This window comes from Anopheles gambiae, chromosome 3, assembly GCF_943734735.2.
Source record: "Anopheles gambiae chromosome 3, idAnoGambNW_F1_1, whole genome shotgun sequence".
Classification (NCBI taxonomy): Eukaryota; Metazoa; Arthropoda; class Insecta; order Diptera; family Culicidae; genus Anopheles; species Anopheles gambiae.
The window spans coordinates 82522517-82545548 of record NC_064602.1 but is presented as its reverse complement, the minus strand read 5'-3'; the positions used below and the strand labels follow the sequence as shown (position 1 = coordinate 82545548).

The 23032-nt window shown below is 47.9% G+C and overlaps 1 protein-coding gene across 3 annotated transcripts; it reads left to right on the top strand.

Moving 5' to 3' along the window:
- Positions 1-879: 879 nt before the first annotated feature.
- On the top strand, positions 880-22979 carry LOC133392769 (protein charlatan). Of its 3 annotated transcripts, none has more exons than XM_061653967.1 (7): positions 880-1242; positions 15958-16402; positions 16530-17507; positions 17586-17784; positions 17908-18144; positions 19454-19717; positions 20012-22979. In XM_061653967.1, exons 2-7 carry the CDS (start codon positions 15988-15990, stop codon positions 22050-22052), a joined length of 4134 nt encoding a protein of 1377 aa, XP_061509951.1. In that variant the 5' UTR covers positions 880-1242; positions 15958-15987; the 3' UTR covers positions 22053-22979. The 3 variants fall into 3 exon arrangements, with proteins under 3 accessions (XP_061509951.1, XP_061509953.1, XP_061509952.1); XM_061653968.1 differs by lacking the exon at positions 880-1242 and adding an exon at positions 12323-12446; XM_061653969.1 differs by lacking the exons at positions 17908-18144; positions 19454-19717 and having other exon boundaries at positions 881-1242.
- Positions 22980-23032: the final 53 nt, after the last annotated feature.

The window sequence follows — 23032 nt, the reverse complement described above, 5'->3', positions numbered from 1 at the left end:
TTAACGCTGGATAAGTACTAAAGGATTTTAATTTTAAAACAGCATTTTGGTTTCAAAATTTAGTATTTTGGCACCAGGTAACTGGAAACGTTTTGCTTCATTCAATATAAAACACCATCAAAGTTGTTATTAACGTACAATGCATTGCACACGTTTCATAAAATTATTAGCACCATCTGTTGGTGGGTAATTCAAACATCTTTCAAATGCTCGCTAACGCCCTCTGTTGCTCAGAAACGCTATCCAGATAGATCAAATTCAAAGGAATTGCTTGAATTATAATCTCACGGGAAAGTTTTCTTTACCGTTTGTTTCCGTGAGCATCAAAAACGGTTGTTGGTTGTTTTTGTTTCTTTTGTATAATTTATTCTGAATAAAACAATTTAAAATTTCCTGAATGATATTATGTGGTTACAAATGACCATTATATTTAGCTTTAATGTGTTTACTTTACATTTAAAAATCAAACAAAATTCCCACCATTGACTCAAATTCAGGCGATAGAGAAAGAGAGAGAGAGATAGATATAGAGAGAGGGCAAACGAGAGCAACCGGTCAAAAGAGAGCACGAAAACAAAGCGAATACTCTCTCTCTCTCTCCTCCACCCCCTCCCATCTAACGACAAACGATATACAGGGTTCGTCGATGACAGATTAGATTTGTTAACAAATATATGTTTTGTGGTAAATATTAGTTCAGTTCGCTTCTCTTTTAATCAATTGACTTTTATGTAACTTTTATTTAAATATAATTTTAAATAATATTTAGTGTCTCATAGGAGTTGTTTCATCGTAATCATACCCGAGCAACCCTGCAAACCCAAATGTGTGTGCCTGGGGATGCCGGTTGCCGACCCACCGCTGCTGCTGCTGCTGCTGCTGCAAACACCACGCACACTTTCATCTTGTCAGCCGACCGAGACAGATCTAGCCAGCCGCAAAGTTCGTTACGTTTTGTTTTCGCGCCCTGCAGCAACACGCGGTCGTATTGTTTTTCGACCGATAGAAAAGCCGACACAGTGTGTCTGTGGGAGTGAATTTTGTGCGATGTAGCGCATTGCGTTATCAGTGATTGTTCTCGCGACTGTCTGTGCCGTTCTACGAGATCCAAGGATTGCTTGGATATTGGCAGTGTGCGTGTATCCTTGTGCACGAGTGTTATTCACGTTAGAAAGGGCTCCCCAGCGACCCCCTGTCCCATCGCACGACTTGGTTGGATTAAAACGGAACAGAAAAAGTGCGGTAAGTGATTTCACACTGTACAGCTAGTGGCGTAGAATGGGGAAAAAGGAGAATTTTCTAATGTTTTCTCCTGCAAGGAGAGTTTAAAGGACCAGTGCGCTACAAACAATGAAAAAAATCGCCAACAATTGTGCCGCCCCAGCGCTGGGTGGGACGCGGTCGGCAAACACGCGGAAGTCAGAGCGTTTGAGGCAGGCCCACAGGTTTGAAGCGAAAAAATTGAGGTTAATCAGGTGGGTGGATATATCGACACGGGATCGTGTGGACGGAGTTTGCTTCCACCATCACCACCACCTCCTTCACCACCACCACCACCTCCTCCTTCACCACCACCACCTCCCATCCCACGGGATCCATTTGCCTCAACACACACGCACTCTCTCTCTCTCTTTCGCTCTCGTCCCCTTTTCATTTCGTCTCCCTTTTACGCCTACTCGCCCTACTCTCACCCTGCGTTTTGCCCTTGGGACGCACTCACACACCGGTGGGTTTTTTTTCGGCACCGCTTTTATCGACTGCAGCCTCCTCGTCCTCTCACCCATCGCGTCAACGGTGACAAATGTTCGGTGGGTGATATTGCCTCCTTTTCCCCGTTTGTCCTCTCCTTCTACTTGCTCTACGCTCGCTCGCTCTCACTCTCTCTTCTTGCTCGACCGGGACGGTGTCGTCGTCGTCCACCTGCCGTCGGTTTCCTTTTGGGTGTGTGTTGCTGCATCGGCAGCGGTGCGGAGCATTTTCGGTGTGTCTCCTTTTTTTTTTGCTTGCTTCGTTAATTTCCTTTCCGAAGGGTTTCTTCCCTGACCCTCCCGCGGCTATTTCCACCCAGCATTGTTCACCCCCTCCCTTTTGGATGAGGGTGGGAAAGGAGCGAGTGCCAGCGGCACAGAGGAAGATGAGTTTGCTCCCGTTTTTGTTCATTTTTCTTTTTGCTTCCTATTCTACCTCGCTCTCTCTCTCTCTGTCTCTCTCGCACACGTTCCCTTTGTTAAATTCTCTAGCGTTCCCCCTTTGTAGGTTTTCGGTGTTGGGCCGTAGGCTGGGCTTTAGGTTCGCCTCCTCCGATTGTCAAAAAGGATGTGTGCTTCTAGGAGACCCACACTACGCGGCTCCGAATGCCCGCGTGCCCTTGTATGCGTGTTTGAGTCCCTTTTTTCCATCAAGATTCCTTCACATCACCCATTTTGAGCTTTATGTGTGTGTTTGTGTGTTTTTTTTTTCGCTCAACATCCATCCAACAGTGGGTTTTTGAGGAGGTTGAAAGGCGAGTGTGTTTTCGGGAGATTTTCCTGGCGGTGTGGGATCGGCTTGCTAGGATGGTTTGGTTGTCGCCGATGGCTGTCAGATGAGGTTATGTGGGCTGGTGGATAGAGGCCATGGCATCGGTGTTCGGCCCACTGCATGTGTGTGTGAAGGAGGATGGGTAAATGCAGAGAAATTAGAAAAAATAGTTTTTTTCATCTAAAATCTAATCACAAAATTTAATATTTTGTGAAACTCATAACAATAATTTCGTATTTATTTTCATAAATTTTTAACCTGTTTTTTGTATCGTATGAAAACTCCTTAAAGTCTGTAAACAACTAAATGACCAAGAAACAAGCTAAATTTCGAACATTCTCGCCTAAAAATCTATCAGAAGTTTAAATTGGATACAGATCTGAGCATTTTGGAAACATTATGTATGACTCATTTACGGATTGAAAAACCAACACATTTTATTATTATTATTATTATTTTTATTATTATTATTATTGCTATTATATTAAGACTCGAAAACAATGTCAAACGTTGGTTTTAAAAGCTTTAGACCAAACTAAGTTTTACTTCTTTCAATTTCATACACTGTTCTTCCTTTTTTTATTGTTCACTCGCCATGCAAAACCTCCCTTACTGAAACTAAAATGCTGCTCCAGTCGAAATTGATCGAGGGGCGGGCGGAGGGTGTTTGGTCTGAATAAACGATGTAGACGAGCAACAAAAAAAAAAAAAAGAAATCCCCCCAAGGAGCGTCGCCTCGTTTTCGAAGGAATAAACGATCAACAGCACACATGCCGCAAAGAGGAGGCCGCAGACCACCATCACCACCAACAACAGCAACAACAACAGCAGCAACAAAAGGCCCTCTTTCGATGATGATGATGATGATCGCCTGAAACCACCCCTTTTTCGGGTGGCTTCGATGTCGGGGCGAGCGTCTGTGCCGTGCATGCGTTTACACACACACCGTTCGTGCTCTTGTGCGCGAGCATATGTGTGTTTGTGTGTATGTGTCGCTCTTGTTGGGTTGCTATGGTTATGCCGCGCAGCCGGTAGGTGAGATGTGTGTATTTTAAAACAGCACACCACCCACCCGGCGGTTTTGGGGTTAAACCTGTTTGCTCCCTCCCCCCCCCCCCCCCACCAGCTGTGCTTCCGAAAATTCCCGGCCGGATCACAAAAAGAAAACAAAAACGCTTCTCAGACACACCACCACGTACGGGTAGGGGATCGTTTCATCCTGATCATCATCCCCGTCCCCCATCATCATCATCATCATCGTCATCTTCGGCACGACTTCCTGCCGCGGGTTCGAGCTAACCCCCCTTTAGCCGCTGCTCAGTTGTTTATGGGGTGGAATGGTTCCCAACGGATGCAATGGGCGCCCGCGCGCTATAAAAAGGCGCCAAATTCATCAAGGTTTTTGGTGCCGAATTGTTAGGTCCCACCGGTGGAACGTTGTCCTTCGACTGCCAATAAGGTTTCCTTTTTTCTCTTCTTCTGCTGTTAGTTATACCGTTCAAATTAGTGTTCAAACGGTTGGAACTGAAATTGAAATTGCACATCAAACGTCAGCCGGTCCTATACTTATATTCCCAACTAATCCCTTATTTTTACGATGTACACCAGTCGCTCCCCCCGGATACCTTCCGGAAAGGCGAGTTTTATGACCAATTTTCTGACTTCTCCGAAAAAAAAAGATCCTAATGCTACACTCGTAAACACATTTCGCGATTCTCTTTACCCTGTTGCTCTTGGCTCGGTGCGTTCGATCGGTTTTCGATCAGAATTCGCTTTATGTGTGTGTCTGTGTGTATGTGGGGGGGGGAGGTTGGGTGAATTCCTATCATTATATGGGGTACGAGCGCACCAGCACCCTAAGGCGGAGTCATCACGTAAAGATCCTCCCAACCCTCCAAATGTTGATCGTCGATCGCGAATGTGAAATGACGGAGGGAAGAAGAAACTACATATCCAGGTAGAGAGCAAGCTTCGTTAAAGATCGTTAGATTTGGAGCTGCCTGCTTTGTGGAAGATGGTACATAAACCACCATCCGGTTCGAAGGACCAAAACTAAGCTAACGATTGATTGTGACTGGAGTCTTTTGTTGTGAAGTATGATAGCTTAGCTTACTCTTATTACAAAGTAAATATGGAAAGCAACTTTCGGAACTCGATGACTCCCTGTTTTCCGTGTTGAATTGTTGAATCTTAACAGAATTAGGTCTGTGTTCATTTAATACATCATCTCCTGTGTGGCTTAACAGCTGTAGTCGATTAAGGTCCACCTCAGCCTATAATGGGCTTGGTTATCTGTGACTAATCGGTTTCCCAATAGCTGGATCCCAATATTCCTCACAAGACGAACATGTTTGAAGGCCTTTCAGCCGGTCTATCCTTGTGTTAAATATGACCTATATATTTAAATTAGTTGCGCAGGTGTTGAAGTATACCCTTGCGGTAGAATACCCTAAATGTGATTGGATGGCATATTAAACACAACTACTCTCAGGATATCTTAAAAAAGCGCTCACTATCCTATCCTTTCAACAGGCTCATCACTCTGATCCCCCAAGCTATTCCATTGAAAGATCCAATAAATAAACCAACGATGCGCACAACCCAAACTCTTCTGTACGATCATATCCTCCCTGTGTAACTTCAAACCCACCCTAGATCGGCAACGGAATTGTAGGGGGAAAAACACGCTCGGCAACAAAGAGAAGACCGGATGCCACCCACACACCACCCAACCCAAACCAACCTTCGCTCAGGTCCTGTTGTCGTGGTGCGGGCCATCCTCAAGATGGCAAACAACACACACACACACCCGCCTGACGACGATCCCAAGAACCTTGAGCCTCTCTGGGGTGGTGAAATTTTCTGTTCGCTTTACCCTCTTTCTCGTTTAAGTGTGTGTGTGTGTGTGGTTGTCTGTGTCTTGTTGGGTGCACTTATGGGCTATCCTACCACCAACACCCTACGGTTCATTAGCTCTCAACGCCCGCCCTACGGGACCAACGCAACGTGCCGGTTTACTGCTTGGGACCTCCGGGCCCATCCCTCAGCTCTGTGTAGGCAGCTGCGCCAAGGCAAGGAATAAGAAAAGGGTCTCTCTACCTTTGTAGAAGCAGGCTAGAAGAAGTTACTGATAACAGTTCCACCATCACGGGTGTGTCCTTTTGGTGGACACCACCTCCAACAAAGTCATCCAGCCCGATGTTTGTTATTCCCCTCGTCAAAGTTCAGAGTTTTTCCAACTCCCAACTCTAACAGCGACTCTCGATGGGCATACGCCTGTCCGCTTGCCCTCGATCGCTTGATCCTTGATCGCGAGGGTGCGTCTCCTGCATCCACACAGGCCACCACAAAACCGCTCCCCCCCTTGGGCCATCTTGTGGGAGGGAAAAAATGTGTCGTAGCCGAAGACGCCAAGAGGAAGACACAAAACCGTTTGCGTGCAGCCCACACCTTCCCTTCTCCCTCCACTCCACCGATGTGCCACAGGGTCTTTTTTGTCTCGTCAGCTCCTACATGCCCCGGTGGTGTGACGCATTGGGTTGGGTTGGCGCAGGTTTTTCGAAATAATGATCGTAAAACTGTCGACCTCCTCTCCCTCCCTCCCAGCCGTTCTCCTTCTTCCTCTTCTGCTCCTTCTCAGTTGATCCCATCCCAACCCACCGTTTGTGTGCCTGTAGTGTTGTATGTGTGCCGCACCACCACCACCACCACCTACCACCCATCGAAGACCCTTTTCAGGTTCTTATTTTTTTCTGTCTCGTCCCTTTTTTTCGCCTCACGCGCTTTCGCCGTCCCCCGTGAAACCGTATTTCCTGCTGCTGCCGCCGCACTGCATCCTGCCGAGCTGCAGCTCTCTCCTCCTGCTGACTTTCCAACCCACTTGTCCCGTGGTTTGCTGCTGCTGCCATTGGGCATATGGATGCCTTCTGTTCTGTTTTTCGACCCACCACACACACACACACACACACATTACCACCCTCTTCTGTTGCTGCGGTTCGTTGGGCTCAAAAATCCACCCCTCGACGGGGTGGCAGCAAGCGGGTGGATAATGGAGGACAAAGAAAACTCAAAAGAAACGGTGCAAGAAACACTGACACACACACACACACACATACACGCGTGCACAGACAGGCAGAGGCAGCCTTTCGAGCACGGGAAAAAGGGGCCGCTCGCGCGCCCCCTCTGAGCTGGGATGGAATTTTTATCTCGCTTTCCCTTTTGTTCCGATCCTTCGCACCGGAGGTTTGTGTGCGCGCGCACGAGTGCGCACCCGCGTTACAGCGGTGATCGTTGGTGCTCCGACGGTTCGAAGGAACGATCGTGTATAGCAAGTGTCCCTGTGTGTCTGTGCGTGAGTGTGTTGGTGTGTTCACATCCTGGGCCCCTTGGGTACGGGCGGTTTTTGCCTGCCATTTCAGGGCCATTTAACCGCGCGAGATCCAACTTCCAGCCCCCTTTTTTCGTGGTGGTGGTGGCGGCGTCGGTTTATTGTGCGCCGTTTTCCGTTGAAAACAAAAAGGGGTGGTTATACGGGAGGGGGGGGGGGGTTGGGTGGAGAAAACGAGGGTTGGAGAGGGGGGACGTTGCAACCCCTGTCGAAACATAATACGGTTTCCGAGAAAATGGAGTTTATTTTAGTTCGCTCCCGCGAAGACGCGTTTGCCATTTTATTTCCTCCCCCTCTGAACCCCCTTTGCCTCGCCCGGGTCAGTAAGTTTGTCAGCCCCATCAAATTACGTTTCTTCATTTTGTGTGAAGAAAATTCGTTCGCATCCTTCGCGAGGATGTCCGTTTTCGGGAACGATTTACTTACAGCAACCGACCCAAATTCACATAGCACAACTGCTTCAAAACTGCGACCATACCCGCAACGGAAGCGAACCTACTCTCTCTCTTGCGTATCCTTGTGCAATGCGATTCCGTGCCGCGATGCGTTCCTGTACACACAGCCGAACCAACCGGCCTTAAGGCATTCCTTCACACACACACATACAGACGCAGAAGTCCTTTTTGTTGCACGGATTTCACAGGCTATAAATAAATCTCGCTTCCTTTTTCGGCTTTCTTTTCCATGCGTCTGTTGTGTTCCGTTTGCGGGCCCGGGTTTCAATTATCCTTCTGGAACGAATTGCACCGAATGGAGAACGTATGTGTGTGTGTGTGTGTGTGTGTGTTGGCTAAAAGTTTAACCAAACCCACCCGGGAATGTCATCGATATTTCAAGGATGTGTATTTTGAGAAGTAAAGCACACGTGTGTTGTTTGTTTCGTCCTGGGGGAAATAGCTGTGGAAAACTAGGTACAGCGTTGAACTGTTTTTGAGATGGAAGACAAGCTTAAATGTTTCCCCCAAAAAGAAAATATTTAGAAAAAATATTAATTTATATATTTGAACGAATTTAACCAATACACTCCAATATATAAAATAGTTAGGATATATGCGATTTTATTAAATTTTAAATTAAATTTTAAATTTAATTAAATTTTAGTCTTTAGGCTTTAAATCCATTTTGAAATTCATGCAGGAAATAGAAATAATTTACACATTAGGATTTTAAAAATTTGGCGGTGAGAAAATTTATTATTTAAGTCAAATCGGTACAATTAGCTTCACGAGTAGCCAAATTGGGAAAACTGTATATCTCTGAAACAAAAACTTATTGCGTGTAGATCCGCATAAATGGAATATCGTAGGTTTAATTCAAAGCGCTTTCAATGTATAAATATGCTTTAACTTGGTGTTGTGTAAACTATTAGCAAAATTGTTTAATAATCAATACAGGATTTTCCAAGTCAGTTTTGAAAGTAAACGATGTTATGCATCGCGTGCAAGATGTTAATCCACATCGATCTAAAATTTCAATTCCATCCAAATATTTTTCAATTCCATCAGCATGATTTTCAACACGACTCATGCTGGATAGAGTTTGACAGTTCTTTGTTATGTGTTTAAAATCATGTGTTGAAACTGTGTTGAAATTTCATTTTGAAGCAAATACCCCATTTGACAGCTGTTGAAAAACATCTTGCAGGTGATGAATAATTATGTGCACATTGGAAAGTGACTTAGAAACCCTGTAATTATGTGTACATTTGAAAGTGACTTGGAAACCCCTGTAATACTGCATTCAACTCTTTGAACTACGTTCTTGAAGTGTAAATCATTTTCAATCAATTCAAGATGCTTTAGACGCTGTTAGGGGCCTTCATTCACCTGTTGACTTTAAGTGGCAGGATTTTCCAAGTCACTTTCGAATGTAAACATTGTTATTCACCGCGTGCAAGATGTTAATCCACATCGATCTGGCATTTCCATCATAATAATTTTTAATTTCTCCGACATGATTTTTAACACGACTCAAGCTGGATTGAGTTTTACAATTCTTTGTTATGTGTTGAAAATCATGTGTTGAAACTGAAATTTCATTTTGAAGAAAATACCCCATTTGAGAGCTGTTGAAAAACATCTTGGATGCGGTGAATAACAATGTTGTATTAGAATTTCGAAGGAATTCGTCGACTTTTTTCCTTTTTTTGTTCATGTTGCAATAATATCAGGTCCTATTTATTCTAACTCGCCCTTTCATTATCTTAATGAAGCCCTGCCATACTGCAATTTACTAGGGGAAACCCTTACATTCATTAAATTGATTAGCCATTGAAATAGCCATTTCTATAGATTTTTTGCAAATAAGCAGAGACTTAGAAGTCCACTGTTGCTGTTTTCTGCCAAGCATTATCCTTACAAGCGCATTCACTTCCTAGGAACTCCTTACAAGACTATGGACTACATTCCAGATAATGCCACATGCCTGGGATTGAAACACGCATCTCTTCCAAGGATTAGAATTACTTCTAGTAATTTCATTCATTCGCCTTTACACATGGGGATACCGAACCTCCATCCTTTCCAGTTGATCATCAGCTCCTGTTTACATAGCATTGAACCCCCCACGTGGTTCGTGGTGTGTTCGGACAAAGCGATTTGCCACGGCACCGTGCAAAATGCTCGCAGTTGCATTGCTTCGTCGACATGTGCTGGAAACAGATTTTCTTACCCCTTCTTTTTGTTCCTCGCAATCCCCCGCCGGGCAGACTCCTCCCGAGGCCGTGAATCTTCCGAGAAGAAACCAACGACCCTTGATGGCTACCCTTGAGTCCCATCCTGCAATTCCACTGCACAGCCACACCGAGTTTCATGGTACAGATAGCACCAGATGTTGGAGGTGCTAAAAACAAATACCTGAACCCGCAGCACTTCAACTCAGTCAGGTAGACACTGCTGCTTCTTCCCTTGCTAAGCCCGGTAATGAAGTTTGCAAGATGCATTTACCCACACCCAGACTTTCTCCCGGGCTCAAATTGCCAATGAAGAAGGTGGTGTGAGATGGTCAACACCACCTCCCCGAGCTCGAACGCGGGGCGGAGGTCGCGCTGGGCGTTCTTGATGCGCCTGTGCTGCAAAAGGTGTTGCCTACATACACACATCCTCTCACAGCCCAACCAACACACACACGCACGCACCCATACACACCCACATGCGTGTGTGAATGTATGAGTTGTTTTTCGGTGTAAGGTGCGGTGCGTAGGGATAATCCTGGGATGGGTGCGTTTTACCGCCATGAAGGAAGGGTGTTTGATGGACAGTGGGCTTAGCTTACAGCTAAATTGCGTCACATAAAGCAGAATGATTGTGCAAACACAACTTTTTGGGGTACAATAATGCTTCTTCCAGCATATTTCATCCTTTTCTTTGTGTTTTAACACAAAAAACACCTTCGATACCCGCACTGTTCCTTATGTTTCCTTGCGTACCCACCCCCAAAACCATGGACAGATGTGCACAACCAACCCCCCCATCGGTTACCGAGTTCGAGATACTCCTGGCAATGCGCTGTGCTCTCGGTGCCTTCGGTTCCAGCAGCTGCATGGTTGAAACGCACTTTCCACACAGCGACGCGAAATGTGTCAGCGTGAATGGCGGGTTGTGCCCCTGGGTGGCATTACCGCCTTGCGAGCGGGGCACGCGGGAAGATGGGAGCCCGAGGGGTGGTCGAGTTCTCTCCCTACGCTCGATGCTCAACTTCCTTCCGACCGTTTACCGCCTGCCGACACCGACGCTCTGCCACCACATGGTGTGTGTGTGTAGTATGCTGTTTTGGGTGGGTTTGGCGGTGGGGTTGTTTGCTATTCGCCGGTACCAATCATCATCATCATCATCATCATTGCCGTCGTCGTCGCCATGGTCGTTATTGCCCATCAGACGGAGCAGTGTTTGTGTGTCTGTGTGTGTATTTAGCAGGGAGAGCACGAAACGATCTTTCCGCCCAGGGTCTGCTGTCGGAAAAGGGTTCCTTTTTTTGCCGGGTGCGTTTCGCACAAGAATTGGTATTGGTGGGAGAGTTGCTTGGATGGCGCGGCGGATGGAAAAGTGTTTATAGTGGAGTTTATTTTTATTATAAATTAAAAATGTAAAATATTAATGTTAGGATTAATAAATGTTAAAAATCAACCTTTTCTCAGTTTCGTGGAAGGCAATATTACTTATTTGTTTACGTAACGACCTACATAAAATCTATGAGGTTTCCTACAGTGTTTATGTTTAGGTTTCCACCTTTATCATCACTGTTGGTGGGATAAAATCTTGCCAATAAATGAAGTGTGAAAAACAAGTATTGAAAAAAGTACGAAGAAAAAAAAAAGATAAACTTTGTGAGTACAGAACCTTGTGGATTGTTTTCAGAATTTGTGTCGTTTAACGTCCTTTTTACGACTCTGAACCATTCGGTATCGGAATATGAAGAAACTTGAAACAACAGCTTAAAAAGCTATTTTTGCTTTGGTTATTGCATACTTTCAGGCGATTTTATTACTTTGATTTAATACTGGAGGGGTTTTTAATATTACCTTAAATATTATTTCAATGTTTCCATTTTTTGCAATATACTCAATTCGTCTCATTTGGGAACAGTATAGGGAACTTCTCTAGCATACAACAGGCTTTAATCCAGTTAAATTACACCGTCACTTAACACCAAAATTCCCGTATCAGTCTTTTTTTGTCGATAGAGCCAACAGCGGATGTTGCCATTCTTCATAAATCGAGCTTTTTTACAAACAGTTTAAAAATCGATACATCGACAATGTTATTGGGTGGCTTTAGGCATCTAGTACATCCTTATTCTACACGTAATTTCCAGTAGAATTCAAAACCAATTTTTTTAAGAATCCCGTCAACAAAGCACTGAGGTACTAATTGTGTTTCTAGTGTTCAACAAAACCAAATTCAGTGTAGTCAAGATGACAAAATGTTTAACAAAATTGAACAGACGATGTGTTTGAGATCTGTAAGGCTACAGTAGGCAGCAGCACTTTTGTATACCTCCACCAAACTTTACGAAGGCTGCACTCTAGAATTCTCCCCCAAAAATTCTTCTAAACACGTTTCAATCCACTGCTGCAACCGGACGCAACTGCCGCTGGTGGAGCCTGCAATAAATAAAAGGCAGTGGGGGAATGACTGATCCACGCATGAACCCTCGCATCATTCCACCTGCGCCACCCTGCCAGCAACCATCGTCATCGTCGTCGCCGTCATCTTTCGCGACCATCGGGATTCTTCGCCTTCTGTAGTACCACCACCTTCGATGATGTTGATGACGGCGGTGGGGTGGATTGACTCTCTTGTTCTCTCTCCATCTGTCTCTCTCTCTCTATATATGTATATATGCTCTGGGTGCGTGTGTAGTCTTCGGCGCCGGCGTTGCCTGACGACATCGTCGTCATCATCATCGTCATCAGCAACCGCCATCGTCGTCGGCCACGCTCTGCTCGGGCGCGCGCTCTGCTGCTGGTGGGTTCCGACGGTTTGCGTTCTTCGGTTGGCTCACACTATTGTTCCATCGGTTCGGGGGTGCGAATGGAGAAGTACGTACCTTTGTCGGTCGCTCCTGGACAGTCACTCTGTGCCCGGGGGTGGTGGTTTTTTTTTTGGTTTGCTCTGTGAATATTCGCTTTCCATTTTACTTCTTTCCGTTTTGTTTCCCATCGCGTGTGTGTGTGTGTCGCTGTTTTTTTGTGGGGTTGCTCATTTCCGGTTTCGGCACGGTTTTTTGGGGTGGACAAGTTCGTTCTCTTTTCTTTTTTCGTTGAGGGGGAGAAAAAGGACTTCTTCCTGCTGCGGTGCTGTGAATGTGTGTGTGTGTCGCTTGGGTGGACTTGTGTGGTTGACCAATTGGCTGGTAGGCGGCAGCACGAGCTTCTGTGGTGTGGTGAAGAAGTTATCGAAGCCTGCTGGAAGAGAGTGAGAAGAGTTGCTTCTTGTTGGGTTTTTTTTGCTGTTGCCTGACTCCTTGGTGCAGGGAAGAAATGTGCAGTGAATGATAGAATCGTGACAAGGATGTATTAACAGCTCCGACGTGTGAGGTAGCATACTGATGCGTTTGAAAGCTGTATAAAGCCTTAAAGGCAGGCTCTGAAGCTCTCTGAAGTTGTGTATTGCACCATGAAACATGTTCTTGTGAAGCGAAGATGCCTTTATTAAAAGTGTCCATAAATATCACCCGAAGCTTATTCATTAATTCTACTTCAATTATCTTGAAGAAGCCTAAAAACTAGTCTTTATAAATCTCCAGTACTGCTCCCGGCAAACGACTTAACCAAGTTGGCGAAACATCAAAGCCAGACGGCGTGCTCCGCGCGTCGTTATCGATTTTCTTTGTTGTTTTCTCAGACTGCTGCGGTGCAAATTGTCCATCAGCTCAATCAAGTGCAGTCGGTTTCCGGTCGGTCCACCCCTTGCATCCTACCCCCCCCCCCCCCCTGCTCCTCACTCTCAATCCTACTGCAGCGTGGAACAAAGTGCCAATGAGAATGAATGTGTGCCTGGGACTGCCGGGACATACCATATCTTGGATAGAAGTGCCGAGGGGGAGAGCCGTGGATGGAGATGGGAAAAGAGATTGGGAAAAATTTAACGAAACCGCCACCCACTAGGAAAGTGACGCGAGCCCACCTACCAGTGCTGCCACCCACTAGATTGCATTGCCCCAACTCCGTTTGAAAGGAAGAAGCCGCGCCACAAGGGCGCGCAAAGCAAATTCGTGTATGTGTGCGTGTGTGTGGGAGCTAAGGAGAGTGCAAATGAGAGAGGGAGAGAGAGAGAGAGATAGAGAGAGAGAGAGAGAGAGAGAGAGAAAGAGAGATGAAACGAAAAGGGAGAATTAATCGAATGGCATTTCCATTACTCCTACGCAGCCCTTTCGTTGGGTGGGGAGATGCGCGATTCCTTTCATCTCCCACCCCTTTCAAGTCCCTTCCCTCTATGCCCTGCATCGCTCTCTCTCTCTCTCTCTCTCTCTCTGTTTTTGTATATGTGGGTGGTATTGGAGACGGTGCGGACTTCAGGGCCAATATGCAGCCTTACAGCGAGCGTACGAAAGAGAAGATGTTGTTTTTCCACTTCGAACGTGGCCTACGCACACTGTTGTGGGGTTGGTGTATGCCCTCGGCATGATGCAGTGGGCGTCGCAATTAGTCGTCCGGGTGCTCTGGGTGGCAGTTTGTTAATCATACGGCAGTTTTTTTGTTTTGTTGCGATATGACAAGATAACATAGCAGAAGTAGCCAACAACAACAAAAAAGTCAATCCACCACCCACCGAGATAGCCGGTGCCCCCCAAAGGGGGTTGCCCGGTTATGTTTTCGTGGGCCCAGATCTCTGGTCCTTGCACAGTTGCACGTGCAGAATATGGTTGCCGTTGATGGCGCGCGTTTATTGCTGAAACCCTGCTGCTAGTTCTTGGTGTTGGTGCAAACTTTGAGGTGGTGGTGTGTGTGTGTGTGTACGCGCGCGCGCACTCCCAACAATTTCCCAACAGCACTCCACCCGCTACTATTGTGGGCGAAAGATGTCCGGAGGAGACTGCTGGAGAGCACTATTCAGGTAGTCCGGAAAGGATATTACAATATATTCCGAAAAGTAAGGCATCAATAAATATCTTATTCCCACATCAACCTAACAGGAATTGGGGATTCGGACGAACTGGTGTTCAAGAGGACCCAGAATTTAATCGGACACATGTGCATGAGTCATTGGAGAACGTCCAATTGTCTAACAGTCGTGTCGGTTCTTATATTAGGCACGCAGATCGACGACCTAGTTCTTTTGATCTTCATCTTCATATGGAACAAAAGCAGAATTCAAAGATGTTGAAGAATTGAGATATTATCTTGGGATAATACAAGACTTTGTAAAAGAACAATCCAAAAACCCAAAAATTGTTGAAGTTATTTAACAAAAATCAGAAATATTCATCCCATGTTTCTCCAACCGTCTTCTTAACGTACGCTCAGTCGCTGTGCAAATACTGCTGCAGAGTTCATTGAGCAGTTTTAAGAGGCACAGACGGTTTACGCCCAAAGACTAGCCACTGAACCGGTTGAACTTGAATCTTCACCACTTACCATGTTTACACACAGCTCGGGGAGCGGGTGGAGTCATCGTACTCGCATGTGACCCGCAATATCTCATTATTTTATATAATTAAAGCGAATACATTCAAGGCCTTAACGCAAACAACTGCAACTAAGAAGCTTAAGAAATCAGTAGCATTTTGGATATCCCATTAATGCTTGGAATAGTTTTGGAATGGTCAAAAATCCTTGAAGAAATTTGCACAAACACGTCTCTCCTCCCGGGATGTTTCATTTATCGCGCCCACCACTTGGAGGGGGATCTTCCGAGTTCCGAAAAAGTTATGAATGAAACGACGTGTACCCTACCCCCGCTCGGGCCACACACACACACACACACACACACATACACACAAACGCTGCTTCCTCTCTCCGTTGGCTTCTCGGGCCTTTCCGCCAGCGAAATTCTTCATCACTTTGGTGTTTTTGTGTTTTGTGCTCGCGCTGGAATTCGGGTTTTTGGCTGTAGCGTTCGAATCAACGTGGGTGGCAATGATGATGATGATCAGGAAGGGAGAGTGGGGAGGAGGGGAGATTTATGCAGAAAACCGCCCAGAATACCGGCCGGGGAAGGATGGAGTGTGGCTGTTGGGGATGATGCTGTTTCCGAGAACGCGCAAGCGAGAACGCTCTCTGCCCCATAGCCACCCACTTTTCAACGGGCGGCGGCCCACACCACGTGGTTGATGTTTGCACCTTTCACACAGCACCATCCCGTTTCCCGTTTCCGCTTCTTGCGTTGCTAAAATGTTGCCATACTGTGATGTGCTGATTGACATTGAAATAATACCGGCTTGCCGCGCGGATGGGTGATGATGATGGGAGTGCTTTAAAGCACCGAGCCGGGGCGCATCATTTTGGCGCAATTCTGGCGCCATTTTTGAGTTGTTTTTATATTTTCCCTTTGTCCGGTGTAACTTATAAAACTAACCGTTAGCCGTTTGCTCTTCATTTCCACTTCCAGCGTGTCTTCGGTGGGCTGTTCCAGTCCGCGATGACCACCCTCCTGCCGACGTCTCAATCGACCGGGGTTGAGACGTACGAGGACATGTTTAAGGAGATTACCCGGAAGCTGTACGGCGACGAGTCGGCCCACGGGCTCTACCCGCACAATACGCAGGTGGCCCAGCTGGCACCGGGCGCTCCGAGCGCGCCACCGGACGGCGGTGAGCGCTCCTTCACCACACTAACGCAAATCGGCTACGAAACGACCACGACGAATCAACCCTCCGCATCGTCATCCGCTGCCTCCCAACAGCAGCAGCAGCAGCAGCAGCAGCAGCAACAGCAGCAACAAGAACATTTAACGACCGCATTCGGACTGGCCGCGCTGATGCAGAATGGCTTTCCGCCGCCCGGCACGATGCTGAATCCGGTTAACTTTCCCGGCGCGAGCAAAACGCCCACAAGTGAGTTCCTGCTAGGTACACGGTCGCTAGATCGCAGTGTCGAACATAGTTGTGAGAGAGGGACAAAGTGTCTCTTTAGTAGAAAAAGAACCATTTTTCTTAATTCAATGATGTCTCTCCCCGTCAGATATTTCGATACCCTCAACAGACGATCGCTGGCAGTCGCACCAGCCCGGCGACGACCATCCCTGGAACGGTGGGAAACACTCCTCCCCTTCTGGCTACGGGGGCAGCAAAGCGTACAAGAAGCCCAAAACGGAACCGCACGATGCGACCGGTGCCTCCCCGACCGGCCTCAACATTCCCAGCACGGTCGATCGGACGGCCGGCAAGGGTGCGGGCTACGCGGCGGCGGCGGCCGCCACCTCGCCCACCGGCGTGATCAAGCGGTACAGCTGCACCAGCTGCCCGTACACCACCGACCGGCGGGATCTGTTCACGCGCCACGAGAACATCCACAAGGACGAGAAACCGTTCCAGTGCTACGCCTGCCTGAAGCCGTTCAACCGGGCCGACCACGTGAAGAAACACTTCCTGCGGATGCACCGCGAGCTCGAGTACGATATTGCGAAAACACGCCGCCACCCGCCCGGCGGTGGTTCGGGAGGGGGGAAGGGCGGCACGTACTACGCGGCCAGCAGCCAAACCGGTGGGGCACCGACGGCCACGAGTAGCAGCAGTAGCAGTAGCAGTAGCAGTAGTGGTGGTGGTGGCGTTGGCAATGCAACGACCGCAATGACACTCGCCCAGATGCAGCTGAACATCCCGTCCGGAAGCTTCAGCAATGCACCGTCGCTGGTCGTACCTTCGCATACGCTCGACAGTGGCAGTGCGCATCTGAACGGCAGTCACCAGGCCCAGCTGCTGCAGCTTCACAGTCATCATCAGCAGCAACAGTTGCAGCAGCAGCAGCAGCAGCAGCAACACCACCACCAACAGTCCCATGCCAACCTGCACCCAGCTCAGCTGGCGATCAAACAGGAAAAGGGCTCGTCGGGCAGCCTGAACACTTCCGCCAACTCGGCCGGTGGTTCGCCGGACGACAAGTACGCGAAGAAAATCAAGGGCGAGAAGAAGTTTGCCTGCACGTACTGTCCTTGGGCAGGTAAGAGAGTTTGGAAAGTGGATTACAAAACCGCCAGAGGACCTCATTTTACTAATTGCATTTGTCGTTCTCCTACAGGTGCGGACAACTGGGGACTAAAACGGCATCTCAACACACACACCAAACCGTACGTGTGTCTGCTGTGCGACTACAAGGCCGCCCGCTCGGAACGGTTGGCAACGCACGTGCTAAAGGTGCACAACAAGAAAGCCTGCAGCAAGTGTAACTTCTTCGCCGAGGATCAGGCCCAGCTGGAGGCCCATCTGCAGGAAGCACAGTAAGTATCCGAAGCAAGACTTTAATTCCCCATGATGCTGCATTTTTCACCCTGTCCTCTCGTGGCGTGGCGAATGTTGAAATGATCGGTACACCCTTTTTCCTGTCAAACCACGCTCAAAAGTTCGCACGATCCATCGAAAGCTGGCAAGGCGGGCAGCGGCGGTTCGGCCGGCAGCGGTGCGGGACCGACCGGTGGCCATTGTGGCGCCGCATCATCCACCTCCTCCACCTCCGCCGTGCATCAGCCGGCATCGGGCGGCGGCGACACGAACGGCAACGTCGTCCTGCGCAATTTGGGTAATGCATTTACGTCGAACAATTTGCCCACCAACATTCCGACCAGTGGGAATGGCTTTGGGTGAGAGACTAAACACCAACCACTGTTTTCTGTTCCGTTGTTTTCTCCGGAACCGGTTCATTCGGTTTTTTTTTTCATTTGTTTGCGTGCCTAACGGTGACCATTAACTCCTTTCTCGTTATTTTGTTTTAAAACAATTGGTACACTCTCTGTTCTATCCTTTTTTGGTTTGCAGTGCTGCAAAATGTCATGAGCATCACGAGATGTTCATCAACGAAAGCAATGATATCCGTGGTAGCTTGATGCTCATTGCTGATACTCAGTGAAAGTGGGACATGTCGCGTTCGGCCACGCGTTGATGCGAATGCTTGATCCAACGCGATACTCTGACTGACAGGCTGAGCTTACTGCTGTCACAAGCATAATCATGATCAGGGGTGAGACTCAAAAAGTTGGTGGATCAATCACATGCTTGCTGACCTTTTTATTTTGACACCCAACTCATGGTCAATCACTTGGCCACGACATTTTCTGTCACCGATAATCACGACATTCTTGGAATATACTTGGCGTGTGGTCCCAAGCAACAAAATGAGCATGTTTTCTCGCTCTCTCTTTCTCTCTCTCTCTGCTTTGATTGTCTGTTGGGTCAAACAGAGCGAGAAAACATGCTCATTTTTTTTCTTGGAACCACTCGCAAGCATCGCATAGCTCCCATGACTATCATGATGATCACTGACCGAAAATGTCGCGACCAAGTGACTGACCAACAGTTGGTTATACACAATGTCACCAAGCATGTGATAGTCGCAACAACTGTTTGAGTCTCACCTCTGATCCTCACAATATAGCTCGTGACGCTGACATGATTTTGTTTCAGCCGGTATTTGTCATGACTATGTCAGTGACATTTTGCAGAACTGATCACAGTAAAAAAAAGTCATGGCATAGTGACTGACCAAGCGATGGTTGCTAAAATGTCACTAAGAATACATTGATCACACCAGTCGTTATGAGTATCACCTCTGATTATCACAATTGAGTACGTGGCGCTGACATGGATTTTGTTTCAGTCAGATTTTTTTATGACATTGACAGTGACATTTTGCTGCACTGACTGGGAGATTCATTATTTTTTTGGTTTAGTGCATTGCATGTTTTTTTTTGTGAATACCTTCAAACCCAGTGTTCAAATTGTTTTCCAAAAAAAACTTTTCCTTTTCATTTACCCTGAAAACTGAAGCGCTCACTTGCTCACTCTGTGCGATGAGTACTATTACAAAGCAATGCCCATTTTTTAAAACGATTCCACTTTAATCTTTCTACAAATAATCGACATTTGCACACACATACACACAAAAAACCCCAGTAACGGCACATCGAATGGCCAGTATCATTCCACTAACCTCCATCACGCGGCCACCGGTAACGTACTGACAAACAGTAACGCTGCCAATCTGATCGAAACGATCAACCAGCACGTCCTGGCATCAGCGGCGGGACAGAACGGTGGTGGACAGCATCAGCAACAACAGCAACAGTGGATCGCAACGAGACCGCACCGGAAGCGTGGTCCGGACCTGCTCTATAGCTACCTAGAGGCGGACGGCAGTGACTCCGGCGACTATGCACGGTACGCGGTTGGGGTTTTGGATGCGGAGTGGTTCGGTCCATTTTTTTTTTCTTTTCTTTTTCGCTTTTTGCGCTTCTGTGTTTGCTGCTGTTTTGTTTTCGTTAACCGTTTCCCCTTTGTTTTGCTGCTTGTTGAGGCGAATCCTTTTTTTATTGTAAATTTGTTGTTTGTTTTTCATTTCTAATGACTTTTTCTTCATTTGTTTTGCCGTTCGCTATCAGTTTTTGTATTTTTCATACCACTTTCTGTTTTATAATTAATTGTTTTCTGCTCTTTCTCTCGCTCTCTTCCCAGCCTTTTACACATGCAAGCAGTCGGACGGAACAAGGCTTCAGTCACGCAGGATTTTCGTAATGCGGGAGGCGGAGACAACAATGGCGGTGATGCCGGCGACAGTAGCAGCAGCAGCAGCAGCAGCACAAGTGCAGCGGCGTCGCCCTACGCCCTGAGCATGGCGGCGGCGGCAGCAATCGAGCGGCAGATGAAGAAAAAGCATCACGGCGCGGACGGCAAAGCGAGCGCCGCCAGCCACGACAGTGTGAACCTATCCCTAGCCTCACTCTTCGGTGGCGACCAGCTGTCCTTCCTGCAGCTGCTGGCCACGGCTGCCGTGGCACACCAGCAGCTGCAGCTTCATTCGAGCCAGCAGCAGCAGCAGCAGCCCTATCTCCAACCTCATCACCACCAACAGCAGAAGAAACAGCAGCACCAGAAACCATCGAAAGCAGTGGACCACCATCACGTCGGTGCATCGAATGGTGGCCGCTACGGCAGCACGATGGTTTCGTCGCCTCCCGCTACATCAACACAGCAACAGCACCAGCAGCAGCAACCACCAAGAGCAACCAACAGCACCGGCACAGCGCCACACAGTACAAATGGCAACGGGGCAACCGTTCCCCTCATCGACCCCCAGTACCAGCAGCTGCAACCGCTCGCCCTCGACATGGGCAGCATGAAGAAGCGCCGCACGGCATCGTCGGCGTCGTCGGCGGCAGCAGCGAACAGCGCATCCTCCAGCGACAAGGAAAACTCCATCGTCCATCGGAACCGCATCAATGGCGGAAGCGCCGGAACAGGCGGGACGGCCGTTCCGCAGCAGCAGCAATGCAACGGGACGGCCGCGGTGGTGATCGTTCCGAACGGTGCCAGTGCCATACTAAACGGTGGCGTAACCGACAAACACAACACCCCTCACAAAAATGGCCATCATCATCATCATTATCATCATTACAATCCTCATCACCACAACAATAACAATAGCAGCACTAGCAATAAGAATATAAACGATATTTTTGATAAAGTGTACAAAAAACCGCAAAACTCATTGAACGCATCAAAGCAGCCGCAGCCGGCCGCCCACTCCCTGGCCGCCACGATACTTCGGACCGCGCCGCCCTCGGCCGTGGAGGAGGATAATCGGCGGGAGGCGGATGCCGCCCGCCAGGACACGGCTCCTTCCGCCCAAGCGGAGCAATTTTCGCTCACCGAGTTCCTGAAAAGCCACACGGAAGTGTCGATCAGTACGGTCGGTGGCAAGGGCGCGGAAGACGAGAGCCCCGTAACGATCATTCCCCTTCCACTCGTTGCGGATCGGCAGCAGCTGCCGGAAATGAAAGAAACAGAAGAGCAGCAGAAAGTGCTGCTGGAGGGTGAACGGAACCCGCGCAAGCGCTACCAGCCGCGTCGCATTGGCGAGAGTGACGAGCTGCCGGACCCACCACCGTCCGACGATCCGATGGCATTCGTGGCGGTAGAAATGCTGGACACGTCGATGGAAACGGCAAGCAAAAGCCCCGAGCCCAAGGAGCAGGCGGAGGAGCAGCAGCAGCAGCAGCAGGAAGGCAAAGCGATCGATCTGAAGGTGCAAAAGCAAGCGACACCAGCGGAGAAGCCGCAAGCCACCGTGAGCCGGCTGGCCGACATCCGGGACAAGCACATGATCAAGCTGATCACGAACCGGCGCTGCTGCCGCATCTGCCGCACCAGCGGTCTGCTCGATCACCTGGACAATGCGCACTACCACAGCCGAATGTCGCTGTTTCTGCACACGCTCTGGCGCCACCGGCGCTCGTCGGCGGGGATGTGCGAGTGTCGCAAGTGTGGTGCTCAGTTTGCCCGCCGCTACATGCTCGTGCTGCACCAGAAGCTTACCAAGCATACGGGCGTGGTCATGCAGGCGGATAGCGGGAGCAAGCGCGTCTCGAAGCGCGCTACAAAACGCATCGCCATAAAGAAGAGCAGCAGCAGCAGCAGCAAGCACGTGGCCGGTGCGCGCAAGCAGCGGAAGCGCAAACCGCGCAGCCGCTGCTTTACGGCGAAGCGCAAGAAGTAGGCGGTAGAGCAGCAGCACGTGGGGCAACACGTGCTCGGGGGACGATACACACGATCTCTAGTGTACAAAGAGGAAGAAAAGGGTCATCTGCCCCCTTAGATTTAGGAGAACGCCCATTGCCATCGTTTTTTTTTTCTTTTCTTTTGGACTTTCCGCAACTTAAATTTGCCATGCATTTATTTTGTTGTACAAAATTTTACTTAAAAAGGGGGAGACTTTGGATTAAATGGGCAAAAGAAGTAAAGCAAAGCAGGGGGACAGATTGTAATTAGGAACAAACACTTTGGAACTCGAATACTGAATACTCTTGGAAAAAAAATGGAGCATGATGATTGAATTGTAAATTTGTATTCGCAAAAAAAGAACCACGGAACGAAAGGATCGTTTTTATGTGGTTTATGTTTTGTCTAAAAAGCTGAAGCAGTTTGATTACAGAAAATGGAAAGAATTGTTCAACCAAAAACCGGCAACAAACAAACCAAATGCTTAAAGATAGAAGGAGGAAACGCGTAGAGCAGAACGCATTCTCTTCGCATCAATCTTTACTTTCGTTTGCTTTCGGTTCTGTTTTTCAACTGGTCAAATTATTGTAAAAAGAAACGGTATGCCTTCCGCTTTTGGGCGCAAAGATTAGCAGGGACTAGTATCATTTAGTGTTAAACTTACTTCTCTAATTTGTTTCCCTTTTCAGTAGAGCATTTAGTACCTCACACGCGCGGTTTGTTGAATTTCAACGTTTTCTTTGCAACACAGCACGGGTCATGAGATCACATCAAAAAACACTTGAACGGGAAAATAGAGAGAGAGAAAAAAGTCGATTATAATCGTATCATACAAAAGTAAAACATTTCCTTTGCGATTATGATAATGTACGCCATTGGAAAGTGTGGAATAAAATTCGAAAAAGAAAACGTGTAAAAATTTAAATTTCTTTTCCTAGCTCCGTTTCTTTCTGAATCACCCTGTGTGGAATGTTGACA